The following is a 15,846-nucleotide window of genomic DNA, read 5'->3' as shown; positions in this document are numbered from 1 at the left end:
GACAGACAGCATTTCTTCAAAAGACACAGTTACTAAAGAAATACACCACCATCATCAAGCTCCCTTGTAACTAAGGACTGAACAGTGAAGGAGCTCAAAACCAGAGGGGACACTAAAGTCCACCTGCCCCCTCCCACCTTGTCCTCCCTTCTGGACACACCTGATTATGCTCTAAAACTCACTTATGATGTGGAGAATTTTTTTTTTTTTTTTTTTTTTTGAGACGAGTCTCACTCTGTCACCCAGCCTGGAGTGCAATGGTGTGATCTTGGCTCACTGCAACCTCTGCCTCCCAGGTTCAAGCGATTCTCCTGCCTCAGCCTCCCGGGTAGATGTGCAGAATTCTTGCCAATGGGAGTTATTCACTGAATCACAGCTTGAAAGGTTTTCTGCAACTCTTTCTCTAGAGGTGGTGAACTTAGGACGGATTTTCATTTACCCAAAAGAGTTCCTGAACATGGAACAAAAGCCAAACAGCAGCAAGGGAACAGATTTTTGGAGTGCCCACCCTGTGAGGGCTTCCCAAATGGCGTCCCATTGATTCCTTACAAAAGCTCTGCCTGAAGGTGTGATCGTGCCCATTGTATAAACAGTGAAACCGAGATGCACTAAAGTTGTGTGAATCACACAGTTCCCAAGTGGCGGAATTAGAATCCAAAATCAGCTGTCTCTGGTTCATAAATTTGCATTTCCTCCCCATCACCAAAACTCCAGATGTGAACTCCCTGTCTGAGTTCACATCAAAGCCTACCACGATGACACCTCCGTGTCTCTTCCTGCTGACAAGCACAGTATCTGCCATTACTGCCTCAGGTGTCCCGCGAAATACTGAGTTTGTTTACAAAATAAGTCTCCCAGCCTTCTCTATGTATTAGCAACCCCAGAGAAGGAAGGGCTGCCCGCTTTGCAAAGATCAAACCCCCTGTGTGTTTCACCCTCTGCACACTTCAAAACCAGGCTTCTACAAGCCCGTTACTCCAGGAGCTTAGCAAAAGGGTAAATAAAATGTTCTCTGTATCCCTGGAAATCCACAATAAGAGCTCTAAAGTCTTCTCAAATCAACAGACTCTGAATTAGAAGGAAGGAGATTACTGGGTTTGGAATTTTGAAATATCAAACCTGGAACAAATAATCTGTCACTCTCAGTTTATTTGTATGTGAAATAAGGTGGGGCAGGGGGAGTGGTTATGGAGGGGATGCATAATGGATGTAGAGCACTCTATACAGTCCTGGGTAGGAGGTAGTTAATGATACTACTTATCATGACAGTTGCCTGTCACAGTCTCCCATTTGTCTATGGGGAACCAGCTCCTTGCAGGGACTGCCTGAGTTTTTGTTTGGTCCAACTGAGTGATAAACATATAAGGATGTGGGGCTGGGCATGAAAATGACACCAAGGTGGGACTCCCTTCTGTGACTCATCAGGTGAGTTCCAGAATGGCAGAGGCCTCTAACAAAAAATATTCTCTGCACAGCTGCAGTTTAGGGCCTGATAGCTAGACCTTCCCTTTGGGAAAGAATTTTAAGTGAATAAAAAGGAAAAGATGAAAAGCCAATATTTTCACTATTCAGAAGTATAAAAGGAATCTCATAAAGGTTATACTTAAGGTACTCAACCTAGAGTTTATTCTAAAATACCACCCCAAATCCCCTAAAACATGAATAAGGTGGCAAAAGTTCTGGTTGCATGGGAAGATCAGACCCTTGCACAACACTCACACACACACGTCATTTGTGTAGTGTTTACCTTAGCCCTTACCAAGGAGGGTGGTATTAGCTCCATTTTAAAGATGAAGAAACAGACATTGAAAGATCAAGTGACTTTCTCCAGGACTTTTGGCACCTTAAAAGTTCTTTCATCTCAGCTAGGTGCCGTGGCTCACGCCTGTAATCCCAGCACTTTGGGAGGCCGAGGCAGGCAGATCACAAGGTCAAGAGATGGGACCATCCTGGCCAACATAATGAAACCCCGTCTCTACTAAAAATACAAAAATTAGCCGGGCGTAGCGGCATGCACCTGTAGTCCCAGCTACTTGGGAGACTGAGGCAGGAAAATCACTTGAACCCAGGAGGCGGAGGTTGCAGTGAGCCGAGATCATGCTACTGCACTCCAGCCTGGCCACAGAGCGAAACTCTTTCTCAAAAAAAAAAAAAAAAAAAAAAAAAAAAAATTTCATCTCTACCACAAACACTCTCTGAAATATTGAGCAGAGCATAGCATGAAAAACTTTGGTAGGTTTTTTTTTTTTTTTTTTGGAGACAGGATCCCATTTTGTCTCCTAGCCTGGACTACAGTGGCGTGATCATGGCTCACTGCAGCCTGGAACTCCTGGGCTCAAGTGATCCTCCCATCAGCCTCCTGAGTACGTAGCTTTCAAATTGTTGTTTAGAGGTTTTGTCATCTGGTAGTGTGGAGCTTGACAATAGGCAAGATAAAATTGGCATATTTATCACATAGAGGTATGCCCTACTTGAAAGACAACCAAGTATTATAAAAACTCTCACTCAGGTACATGAATGAGTTACACAGTGGTATTTTGGAGGGATATTTTGGTTTTAACAAATATTAACGAATGGTTCCTACAAATATTAACGAATGGTTCCTTTATGTTGCAAATTTCCTTCGATGTGCTTAAAATATGACCTGATTTGCACGGACCTGGAATTTGTATCCAAGTATCCATGCATTACAGAGCAAGGGACACCTGTACCCTTAGTTCCTTCCCACAGCAAAGCGTTTACTAGAGGTGTCCTCTCTAACCTTGGCTCCCTGTCGCTAGGTGATGGGTGGCTAGAACAAAGCTCACAAGGAGGGACGAGCATTTGGGAGCTAATCATAATATAATGATTATGCCCCATGCAGAGACAGAAAGGTGAATGGATTTGCTTTGCCCTGCTGTGCCACAGAAACAGGCCACATTAGTTCCATTTATCTCTAGGTCTATCTGTAATACAAACTGGCTCCAGATCTTCATTTTTTACATAAATAATGTGCTGTGTGGCTTAGTTTCTATTATGCGGTTGCCATGGCAGTTCCTCCAGTTGGCTCTTTTTCAGTGAAATGAAAAAAGGCACTTGTTGGGGGCAGGGAAAACACACAGGGTTGGTGGGGAAGGGCTCAGACACCTGGGCAGCCTTTGGGATCACAGGGAATACTAGGAATATGAGCTTCCATTCAGCAGGACCACAGCCCAACCTGGCAACCGGAAAGAAGGAAGCAGGTTGTGTGGGATTTTGAGCCTGGAGCTTGTTTATTAAACCGAGCTGCTTGGGAAGTTTAATGAGGTTTCAACCGGAAATCTTCTCAAGGGCTTCTCTTTGGGGTATCAAGCAGCAGAGGTGAAGAGTTCCAAGGAGAAGTACAGAGGCACCTGGGCCAAGAGAGCCCGGAGCTCTGCCAAGCTCATTAGTACTCATAGGGTAACACAGCCCCGCTCTCACCCGATTCCAGGCCTGTCATTAAAACCGGGGGAAGGGCTGCCTCCTTCATTAAGCTTTCCCCCCTCCCCAACTGCCTTTGGAGGCCCCACAGAACGAAGGTGCTGCTGTGCTTATAATGCACGTGCTGTTATTCCGGCAATCATGGATGGACTTCAGGGGCCTATGAACCCCCTGAAATACGGGTTCGATTTTATGGGTAGGTGTATTTTGCTGGGCTATGGGTCTAGATCTCATCAAAATCTCAGAGGGACCTTCCTTCATACAAATTAAATTCAGATGCTCTAGGACTAGCTCTGCAAGGAACACTCCGGATAGAGGTATACAGGCCCTGGGATCTCAGATTTGGCCACACCTAGTTCCAGAGGTCACTTCTCCTCCTGCAGTCTGTCACTGAAGATGGTTGCCACTTTATTCTGGCCTCAAGGGGACAGTTTTTTTGAACAGCTAATTTGTATTAGTGACTCATCTGTCACTTTCCCATAGTACAGATGACACTCTCCCCCTTCACTCAGTGTGAAGGTGCTGAGGACTGCGCTGCACACCAGATGCTCTGATTTCATTGGTCTGGGATGGGACGCCCTGGATGATTGTCATGGGCAGCCAGGTCTGATAACTCAGGGATAACAGCAGGCAAAGAAACACAGAGAGGAACAGGGAACTGAAGTAAGGAAGGGGAACGGTTTTCATCTTATCTGCAATTTTTGGTGACTGGTTGTAGGTACCGGAAATGCTCTACTGTGAGGGTTTCAAAACTGGTTACCACCTCATTCTGAGCTGGGAATATTAAATATCCAGGGGAAGGGAAGTTGTCAGTATATATGCAGATATTTTCCATTTTAAACTATATGTGTATACACACAGATGTACTCAAGTCCAATTTGTGGTCCCTGCACACAAGAGCACACACAGCCCTGAAAGCCTCGTACAGAAGAACACCACACATAGTATGCCGGCGCTTTGCAGTTTCCCCTATGAGACTACGCCGCTTTCACTGACGCTAAGAATGTTTCCCTTCAAGGAAGACCGTCTTGGCCTTCTCAGGCCCTCAGCAGGGGATGATGATGATAATAGCAGCCGTCATTCACTTTACATGGTAAAGTGACCCAGTACACACTGTTCTACCCAGTACACACTGTGCTAGATGCTTTTTTTTTTTGAGATGGAGTCTTGCTTTGTTGCCCAGGCTGAAGTGCAGTGGCACAATCTTGGCTCACTGCTACCTCTGCCTCCCGGGTTCAAGCAATTATTCTGCCTCAGCCTCCCAAGTAGCTGGGACTACAGGTGTGTACCAACATGTACCACAGTGCAAATTCCAGGTTGTCTCTTTAGTAGAGATGGGGTTTCACCATGTTGGCCAGGCTGGTCTCGAACTCCTGATCTCAGGTGATCCACCTGCCTCAGCCTCCCAAAGTGCTGGAATTACAGGTGTGAGCCACCATGCCAGACTGATGCTTTCTATGTGTAAAGTTAGTCTTCACAGCCATCTGGTGAAGACTGTAGTATTATCATCATCCCCATTTTGCAGATGAGGAACTAAGGCAGGAGGGCTTAAATAACTTGCTCAGATTTGTACCATAATAAAAAGGCAGAACTGGGACACAAACTCATGCACTTTGCCTGCTGAGCATGTCTTTGAGCCACGGAGTCAGACATATTTGCCTGGCAGTGCTGTAAGAAAAGCTAGGCAGAGACAGGAACAGGGGAGCACTGGCCACCAGATCCAGAACGCTAACATTCTTTTCCCCGTAACAGGCTTCATCCCTCCGCCCCTCATCTTCGGGGCGGGCATCGACTCCACCTGCCTGTTCTGGAGCACGTTCTGTGGGGAGCAGGGCGCCTGCGTCCTCTATGACAACGTGGTCTACAGATACCTGTATGTCAGCATCGCCATCGCGCTCAAATCCTTCGCCTTCATCCTGTACACCACCACGTGGCAGTGCCTGAGGAAAAACTATAAACGCTACATCAAAAACCACGAGGGCGGGCTGAGCACCAGTGAGTTCTTTGCCTCTACTCTGACCCTAGACAACCTGGGGAGGGACCCTGTGCCCGCAAACCAGACACATAGGACAAAGTTTATCTATAATCTGGAAGACCATGAGTGGTGTGAAAACATGGAGTCGGTTTTATAGTGACTAAAGGAGGGTGAACTCTGTGTTAGGAATCCAAGGGTCATTTTTTCTTAAAAAAAGAAAAAAAAGGTTTCCAAAAAAAACCGAAACTCAATACACACACAGAGGCACAGACGCACACACACACACACACACACAGACACACCGACTTTGTCCTTTTTCTCAACATCAGAGCCAGACAGGATTCAGAATAAGGAGAGAATGAGATCGTGCGGCGGGGTCCTGGAGGCCACTCGCGCGGCTGGGCCACAGAGTCTACTTTGAAGGCACCTCATGGTTTTCAGGATGCTGACAGCTGCAAGCAACAGGCACTGCCAAATTCAGGGAACAGTGGTGGCCAGCTTGGAGGATGGACATTTCTGGATATACATACACATAACAAAACAGAAAACGTTTTTTAAAAGTTTACTAAAAAAAAAATAAAAAAAAGCGAAGTTGAAAACATTGCCAGATTAAGCACTAGTGACACACCCCGTGCCACCCTCCTTCCTCTAGGTGGGGGTGGGGGCGGGCGCACAAGTCGGAGGGGTGGAAGCCCCACTCCTCTCTCTGACTTTCGCAATATGGGTCACTGTGTAGACGACTCACCCAGTCTGCATGTGGTTCAAGGCCCCAGAGTTCTCTCAGTGATGCTAATGGGTGATCCATGCTGGAGTTTGTAATTGGCACCTCTCACCAGCTCCATTTCCATGTTCAAGACTGAGGGGGAGCCAGGTGGGGGGCCAGCACCTCCCAGTGACGGGCATCCACCTTCCCCCAGCCCCACAGAGTGACCTCAGGAAGCAGTAGGCCTCGCCTGGCTATGACTGACCCGGCTCAGAGCTGGTGAGACCCAACGCAGTCCAAGTCATTTGCTTACATTTGCCAAACATTTTGCCATTTTTAAAAGAAAAAAATACAATCCATATGAATTTCAAACTGTTGTATGTATAACCCTCTAATACTATTTTTAACTACTTCTAAAATCTGTGTTAACCCTTCAAGTCAAGTCACTAACACAGTTCTCTAGGCCGGATTTATTATGCTGGTTGCTTTTACTTTTTTTCTCCTTTTTTAATGCACCAAAAATATGTGATACAAGGGATGCAATTAACCTATTGTAATTTTTATCATTTTATCCTCGTTCGGATATTCTACAAAAACAAGAATATACAATGTGTTACAAGAAGAAAAAAAATGCTTCAAAAAGAGTGTATATGCAGCCTGCCTTTAAAAGAATCACATTTGAGACAACAGGGGATAATGTGATGAATTGCAAATTTGCCTTTTAGCTTTCTTCCCCATGATTCAGTGATCACTGTCATGGGAAGTCCTTTTATATTCATGCTTGACATTCTAAGAGGCGTTCTTTTCAGCCTGTGGAGGAGACACTCTTAGATGTGGGTTTGTGTGTATGGGTGCAGCACTTCCGGGGATAGGAAAGAAGAACAGTTCCCTAACACAAGCTGTTAAGAAGTCTGTAGCATCTCTGATAACGAATAGACCCACAAGCTCCTGGAAGCTGTCGTGTGTCCAATGCATGAAAATGTCCGTGACATTTTCAGTGTTAGTCTTGAACTAAGGCCCTTGTCTGTGTGTTTTGAAGGTGGGTGAACCTCAGAGAATGAACCTGTTATGATTTGGGGTAAGAATCACGTTGGAAAACCTCTTGCAACCAGCACACTAGGCCTTCTATGGCCATTTCTGTAAGGGGACAGAGCTTAGGTAAAGCCACAAACACTCATACACACACAACAAAGGGCCCTGCTAACTTACCCCTCATGCTTCTCCAGTGACCTTTGTTCATGTCACATTCCTGGCTCTGGAAAAAAACTCAAAGGTTGACTGGTTTGCTTTTTCACCTTGGACACATTTGCATTTTACCCACAAGGCAAACAAAAGAATCAGGAAGTGAAAAATGGTTGGGAGTGGGACAGGTATGGTACCGAATTTTTAATGAACATTGTAAATGAAGAGGCTTGAATGACAGCCCAAATCTAGAGAAAGCACTCAGCAAGAACGACCAAAAGAAAAGCTGTGTCGTGGTGTGGGGCCACTGTGATCAGCTACCTGGGGCAGGATGCTTCTGAGACAGGCCTTTCAACTAACTAACTCCTAGTGTCTGTCAGTATGTCCTTGCTTATGAAAATGGGGACACTCATCAGTATGTTAACTAGTAAAGGGGAGATGGTTCTCCAACCACTTCATAAAATATGTATGTTCTGTTGTTCCTAAGCCTTTGATAATATCCTGTACAGATTTTGGTTTAGTTTTGCAAATATATTGCTAATAGGTCCCTCTTATAGATTATTGCTTGGCCCTTCAAACTCAGTACACACACACTGAGGCCCTTTGACCTAGTGTTTTATGGAACTATTTGCTTTGAGAGAAGAGAAAAAAAAAAAAAAAGTTTTTTAAACTCTTTGCATTTTGGATATTTTTTCCTAAGAAAGATTTTAGGATGAATGTGAAAAAGATGTTAGAATAACAGGAAGACAACTCCAGGGCTGAGTTTTATCAGAAATTGGGTATAAATTTAAAGGCCGCTATTGCAGGATGGCTCTGAATTCTGTTGTGTCGTCTTTGAAAATTTTAATTTTTCTCATATAGTACCGAACAGAAAACTCAGTCTAGTTTTAATTTGCCTTTTGTGCTCTAAAGAAGCATTGTACATACAGCACTAGATCCAGCCCCTCGATTATCTGTTTGGTTTCAAGTGAATGAAAAGATTTCCTGGTAAGATCATTGGATTTACAGAATACAAAAATGTACGGGATGGAATAAACCTAGAAAGTGAATGCTAGAGTTCTCTCTCTTCTGCTACAAACTCCTACACCATCTCAGTTGAACATGCCCAGGGTGGATGAAAAGTCTCTCTCTGCTGAAATTGACAGATCTTTGTAACTCCTACGTAGAGACAAAGAAGGTTTGGGTCTTTTGTTTTTTTGTTTGTTTGTTTTTTGTTTTACACCAATATCATTCCCTCCTATGAAGTAAGCACGTTTTGCAAAAATACCTCTCTAGGGGACAGGGTTTGCTGCCTTCTCTCAGCTGAGGCTGTGTGCTGTCAGGGAATGCTGGCTCTGAGGCACCCTGGGGACACAGGGCTCCAGAAGGCCACAGCATGGCATGCTGGCTTTCCTCACAGCTAACGAAGGAGTGGGAGCAGCCTCCTTTCACGGTCCCCCCCGAGGAGCTTGCTAGGAACACTTAACAGGCAAAATAATAACTGGAAAGCCAGACGCTCCTAAGGAATCATTTGACAGAGTTGCTAACGACTTCCGAGCAGGAGGGAGCATGCCCCTCCATACAAATCACTTCCTTTTCACCATCTGATCATGGAATGGCTCGCTCTAGTGCTGACTTTTAAAGATTGGTTGAGTGTCATCTGTACATTCCAGTCCCCCGATTCCACTCCCCTGTGTCCAGTAATTGCCCTCCAGCTTCCCCTCACTCACGCTATGGCAGGGCTTCCCAGCCCTTCTAGTCGAAAAGCCTGCAGAAACGTTCCACACAAGGACAACCAGCTGGTCCCTGGGATGGTAGTCACACCACTCTTGAGGAATTTTCCCAGGAAAAAGATTCTCCTGTGGTTGCTAATGGATATTCTTTCCCACCTTCCAGAGGAGGTCATTCACTGAGGAACATGTAAAATGGAGATAGACACATGTACTAAAACAGAGAAACCTCCGAGGAAAAGTAGTTTCTGGCTCCCCATGTGCCTGCTGGGCTGGTTTTCTTGCTGCCTGCTGCTTCCGGTCCTAGGAAGTCTGGTTTCTTCTCCACCCAGCCATGCCTGCCAGACCTGTGCAGTCTGCTCTAAGCCCTGCTAGGAACTCCAAAGGCCCTACTCAGCAGTGGCAAGCTATGGAGGTCAATGCATAGATGTCAGTGCATCTGATCATACAGTCAAGACCAGAAAAACAGGATGAGCTTCTGTTGCAGTTGGACGGAGTTACGCTGTATTTTATTGTTGCTTGAATATTTTATTTGGTTTGGTTTAGATGAGGGAAGAAACCATGCAGTTTTTTCAGTCTAACAGATGGAGAATACTTGCTGCTGCCTGGTGCTATTCTTACCTGACTATCTTGATGGCTTGGGAGAACCACATATCTGGCCAGAAGCCAGAGGAAAGTACCAGACACATGGCAGGGGCCTGCTGGCTCCACTGGGCTCATGCCATTCTCCTCTGATTGACCTCCTCTCAACCATGGTCCATGTTTCCCTTTAGGGACTGTTTCCCCTTAGGTTAGAATCCACTTCAAATATCTAAGAGGTGCCAACTTTTCCAAGAGAGGGTGCTAGTGAAATTAAATTTGGCCTGGAAGATTAGTTCAAGACCCAAATATAGTATTGATCCATTTTCTAACCTCCCTTTTTTATTACGCCTGCTCCACCCAACTTATTCCAAACCACTACTCTCCCAACAGCCAAAGAATGTAATCTCTTAGAGTAAACCGCCCTAAGTGACAGACTTTGGACCCCACGCCCCTAGTGTATTGTCATTGCTCAAGACTAAATCGGAATACTCTCTCACTGGTGGAAGATGCAAGGAAGATTTTTGTTCAAATGCCTCTTATGAGTCCTGTTGCCTAGAATAGCATGTGGAATCCACCCTGAATGCACGCAGCCACCCACGCCTGCCTCATCAGTAGCTTCAGCAACCCAGAATGCTTGGTCATCATGGCAGGGACAACATGGGTTATAAAACCTAAAATGGAAAATTTTGGAAAGCAAAGATGACCCTGTCCCTTAGAAACCTGTGACTGCCATGGAGACAGGGACAACTCACACTTCTCAGAGACTATCCACATTAGCATTTTTCTTTGCAGAGTTTGTTTTATTTGGGGGTGCATTGCATGAATTTGATATATTCAAAACATGTATTTTTTTATTCATTCCTTTACTTAAAATTTTGGCTATATGCCAAGCCCTAGATCACATACAAAAGTGGAAAAGATTTGGTCCCTACCCTCCAAGAACCCCCATTTCAATGACCTGGACAGATCTGAACACAAACAAAACCAATGGGATAATAGTATTAAGAGCTAGAGTCTGTCTGGGGATAAAGAGAGCCAATGCATGATGGTGGTGAGTTCTGCCTCGTGGCAGCAAGAATCAGGAAGGCTCTGGAGAGTGGGTGGCCTAGAAACTAAGAACTAAGGAGCAGTGGGTGACTTTTGGGGAAACAGGGAGAGAAGATGAGGGGCAGAATTGCCCCCAGAGAGAGAGCCACCAAAACACATTCACAAGTTTTTTCTCTAATGGGCCAAGTAGTAAATATTTTAGACTTTGTGGGCCTGCAGTCTCTGTTGCAACTACTCAACTGTTGTAGTACTGTGAGACCAGCCATAGACAACAAGTAAACAAATGGGCTATGGTCCAATAAAGCTTTATTTACAAAGGCAGTCAGTGGCTGAGGGAAGGCCATAGTGTGCTGATCTCTGTTCTCTTGCGCAGGCAAGGCCTCGAGCAGCACTGCATGTTTGGGGGACCCTAGCAGCTGAGCATAGGTGAGGCATATCCCAGCACCTAAGACTCTGCTGTAGCATGGGCCAGGGCATACATAGGAAGGGACCTTGAGCTAGGTGTCTATCAGCCTTAACACTCCTGACCATGAGACTCTAATTCAGATATCTCATTTCCAAGAATAAGGTAAGTACCCCTTTGCTCTCATGGTTAAAATTGAAGGCAACATTATTTTTCTCTTGTGTGATGTGGCGGATTTGAACTGTATAGTCTACATTCCCATACAGCTGTGACACCGTAGCTCGACTAGAGTTACCCCATCCTTTTTCTCTTAAATGATGGAAATGGGCACATGAGGGAGAAATGTTCAAACTAGAAAAAGAAGAGTGATTCCAGATACCAAAGAGTATTTCCAATCCTTTTCCTCCCCACAACCAACACAAAACACTGGCACCCTAAAGTTAACAGATATGCCAGATAAAATACTTGGTGAGCACTAATAATAGTAGCTAACATTTCTCAAGCACTTACTATGAACCAGCTACTGGCTGAGCTTATTTCATGTATTAGCTCATGTAATCTCAACGATAACCCTGTGAGGTAGGAGCTGTTATTGGCTTCATTTTACAGGGGAAGAAAATGAGACTCAGAAGGTCCAGAATTGGCTCAAATTCACAAAGCAGAGTTGGGATTCAAACCCAGGTCTATGAAAAAGCTTTTAGGTCTTAAAAAACTCTCCTTATTCCCAGACAGACCCATAACCACTATGGGTACTACCTCCCTACCAGGTAAGACACGAGGGACCTCCCTCCCCACCTTTAGACACTGATCAAGAAGACTCTGGCCCGAGTGGACTGTGGGGCCCCACATGCTCCCACATGCCTCCTGATGTAACAACCAGGACAACATGGCAGCTGGGTTCTGGGGCTGTGTGTCCTTTTAACCCCTGATCCCAGTGGTCCATTGATGTGAAGTATTTTACCTGAAACAGACAGATAAGAGGAGTCAGACAGGAGACTCTCCTACTCCAGTGCATTCCGAAATGCACTATCAAAGCACCAAGATGCCAGGGAGGCACTCCACAGTGCTGGTCATGAGCTCCCCTGGAGAGACCCCAGATACCTGCCATGCCTGGCACTCCTGTAGTCTACAGCATCAACCACAGGAGATCAGCTCTGGCCCCAGGGCTTCAAACACACCGAAGCTGGTCCCTAGTTGGATATACTTCCTCTCCAGAGGAGACCAGAGGCACTTGTCATATTGAGTTCAAGTCCCTGGTCAAACTCATGCACTGGCCACCCTAGCTTGCTATTCTGTCTTCTGTTCTCAGATTCCAGGCTTTTAGGAACAGAATATCCAGACATTTCCATTTTTGTAATAGTGACTCAGGTCAACAATCAGGAGTTGGTGATTGTCATAAATTTTGAATTTTTTCCCCATAAGATACAATTGATTATGTTCTTTTGCTGTGAGCAAATGAACAACATAGTAAGTTTTCTGCAAGTTTAACATTTTGTAGGTGGACCCTTGCCATCCCATTAATGTTTTTCTTAACATTAACCTTATAGAAGATTCTCACACTAACCTTATAGAAGATCGCTCTCATGGAGACATGTTTGGCAAGACCATTCGATTTTATAATCTGAGGCCATAAAATGAATTGGAAGCATAGAATTTACAAAATGTTCTATAAGAGGATCCCAACTGAACACAAATGGTGCTCCCATCCAGCACTGTAAGGGAGGGAAGGGGCCAGGAAGCTCATGTTTTTATTAAGCACCTGCTACCCACGTGCCAGGTTCTGTGAATTCATGATCCCAGGTACTGCTCCCAGCAGCCTGCTCACACCAGCCCTACGAGGTAAGTATATATTCTTTTCCACTTCACGAGTCTGAAAACTAAAGCTCAGCAAATCCAACCTTTCTAAGATCACATAGCTAGTTTATAAAGCCACCAGGAGCCAGTGACAGATCTGACTCCCAAACCAGTGCTCTTTCCACTACAACACACAGCCCCCGAAGTTAGAACACGGAACTAGCTTCTTATGAAGCCTCTACAAAGCCAACAGAGCGTCTACCTGTGGGAAACCCCTAGCAGGAGTCTATTGTTTCATAGAGAAGTGAGCCAGGAGTTGGCGGTGAGAATCTCTGCAAAGTTTTGCCTATGGGCACAAGAATCCAGGTTTCACTTTAATAATTAAATGTTGGAAACCTTTCAAAACACTCCTCCTTCCTACTTCAACCTTAGCCACATCAGCAGGAATTTCCCAGCCATTCATCAGCCTTTATCTTATTCATTCTGCTGAGCAGAGATGAACCCCAGCTCTCTCATTTCTGTCCCACCCTTCCCAACTCCCCACGCCCAAGTCTTTCAGTGAAACCCAAGACTATAAGAACTTGGGCCTTGTGAGAGTGAAGGAAGGATGCTCCAACTTGCCCAGGACTCAGGCTTCAGCTTCACAATCCCGAGGAAAGGAATGACATTTCCAAACTGTCACCTTTGTAGCACTGGGTCAAAGTCTAAAGAGGACAAATAAATGGACAGAGACTTCTATGGCCTCATTGTGCCTATTGAACAGGAGAGCTGCATGTCACAATCAATGAGACCTGCACAGCTTGTGAATCATCACTGAGACTAGTTGTGTTTTTAATACCTTTAAAATGAAGCCACAGCATCTATTCTGGAAATGTGGCCTAGGCTTAAAACCTTGCTCCAAAGAGGATATCATTTCAGCCAGCATGCAGTGAATATCTGTGGCTACACAAAAAAACAAACTGTCCCGAATGCTGGAGGAGGAAGTATGATGTTGTGATGCCAGGCGGTTGTCTCTGACACTCAGGAATCTCTTCAATAGAGATGTACAGTGACACTTAGAGCCCCAGAACACAAGGTCTGTCACTAGTAATTTACATAAGATAAGGATAAATTATTGACTGGGATACATCTTACTCATCCCCAACATCTGCTTGGCTGTGGGGATGGTCATGTAGATAAATATCCTTCCCAGAAAGGATATTTGGCCTTCAAAAAAGTCTCTGGGCTCAGAATCTGGCGCCTTGGGGTTACGTGGACTGAAACCCAGCACTTTATTGCTTTGACTGCCTACTCTTGTCCCTTCACTGCAAAGCCATCATGCTATTAAATAAGCCTAACAAAAAGTAGGTGAAGCAGAAAAGACCGACCTCTTTTTCCTCTTGGCTCTTCTTCCCTCCTTCCCCTTTAGGCACAGAGTACCAAGACATTGAGACTGAGAAAACCTGCCCCGAATCCCATTCACCTTCAGAAGACTCCTTTGTGAGAAGCTGAGGGCCTGGCCCTCTTCCTCTTCCTGGAGAAAACAGCCCACCACCACCCACAGACCTCGCGGGCCTCACTTAGCGTGCTCCTCCCTGCCCGAGAACCCGAGGGTCCCCATGTGGATTATCCAGCCAGTGTGTGGTCCTTTGAGGCCCCAAGCGCAGGCCTGTGATGAGGACTAAAGAGGTGACTTATGGTCACGAGTACTCCAAACAGCTCTCAGAGTAGGCATCTTTCCTGGGTCTCTAAAGAGTCATGCTGACCTGGTGTGCAAATTCCCTTCCACCCATCCCTCTACCTCCTCTGGGGATGGCTTGCCGACATGCTTTAGAAACTCCCCTCTTGGGAATGCTCCTCTGATGGAGGGCTCCAACAGCTTTAACGAAATCAGCCGAGAGGGTGAAAACCACCCTGTTGCACAGAATAGAGGGGGAAAAAAGCACATACTCAATAGATTTTTGAGTGTGGTATTCTGTATTTTTGCAGCTTTTATTTTCCAAATGAGCAGTTTAGAAATATGTGATGTAAAGTACATACTGTACGTTTGCTGAAAATTATATTAAAAGCACTATTTTAATTCTTCCTCTGTCTCATGCTCTAATCTCTGTTATCTTTCTTGTGTCTTCAGGTAGAATGATTCTAAAAGATTCTGGAGAGTGTTTCTGGCCATGTGTGTTCTATATTTATGGGCTTTGAGGTTATGGACTTAAGAGAGTATGAGCTTTAGAGCCAAGAGAGACCTGAACTCAAATCCCTACCCCACTCTTGGTGTGATGTTAATGTAGTGATCTGACTTCTCTTAGCCCCCGTTTCACCATTTGTAAAATGAGAATATTAATGCCTACTTTATACAACTATGGTAAGACTTAAATTAGATCATGTGTAAAGGTACCAAGTGCAACATACAGCACGGAAATTGTCATTGTTCATTACTACCCCAACCTCTGGCTGGAATCTAAATGTTCCATACCAAGCAGCTTCTACTGGTAACATTTAGTGATCCTATCTTGTCGCTGTCTGGTTTTCATTTCTGATTCTCCCACTGCCTGTAAAGCCTAGGAGACAGGCAGTTAGCTTCATCTCACAAAAGCCCCAGTGCATGTATAGTGTATAGTGGCCAGGTATAGTGCATGTCATTCCGTGGGTGATCAATATGCAAATGAATGAATGATGAACAAACAGCCTCAGACCCAGTCCCATTCCCTCAATGGAAACTACAGCATTTTCCTCCCTTTCTGTAGGTCCACAAGCCACCCAGTGGCTAGAGCTCCAGTGGCTTTCCCATACCTTGCTAGGTCTCTTTGTATTTGGCTGGCCTCACCTCCGTATCTTTATTAATTCACTGGCTGGACTCCAACCTCATATGAGCAGATAGGTTGGGTTGACACCTGCCACTGACTTGCAGAGTGGAATCCCCACTGCATTACTCCACTGGCCAGACTGGAGCTCAGGCATGGATGCTTGCCAGAATTCTATCTGTGCTTTGTCTTTTGGGCAAAGCACTTAGAATCCACTTTTCTTATGGGGC

The 15,846-nt window shown here is 45.2% G+C and overlaps 1 protein-coding gene across 7 annotated transcripts in view; it reads left to right on the top strand.

Annotated features, from left to right (window-relative positions):
- SLCO3A1 (solute carrier organic anion transporter family member 3A1) overlaps positions 1-14,900 on the top strand; it is a 321,546-nt gene extending 306,646 nt beyond the window's left edge. For 4 of the 7 annotated variants that reach the window (XM_055277141.2, XM_063640090.1, XM_055277139.2 and 1 more), the window contains exon 10: positions 5,194-5,833. In XM_055277141.2, coding sequence (XP_055133116.1) covers positions 5,194-5,573 — 380 coding nt within the window. In that variant the 3' untranslated portion in view covers positions 5,574-5,833. Of the gene's footprint in view, positions 1-5,193; positions 8,356-14,244 lie in introns of those variants that run through there. The other 3 variants (XM_055277138.2, XM_055277136.2, XM_055277135.2) reach the window with 3 other exon arrangements.
- Positions 14,901-15,846: the final 946 nt, after the last annotated feature.

This window comes from Symphalangus syndactylus, chromosome 5 (assembly GCF_028878055.3).
Source record: "Symphalangus syndactylus isolate Jambi chromosome 5, NHGRI_mSymSyn1-v2.1_pri, whole genome shotgun sequence".
Classification (NCBI taxonomy): Eukaryota; Metazoa; Chordata; class Mammalia; order Primates; family Hylobatidae; genus Symphalangus; species Symphalangus syndactylus.
Note: the sequence above shows the minus strand (reverse complement) of the source record. Positions and strands in the feature narration are given on the sequence as shown.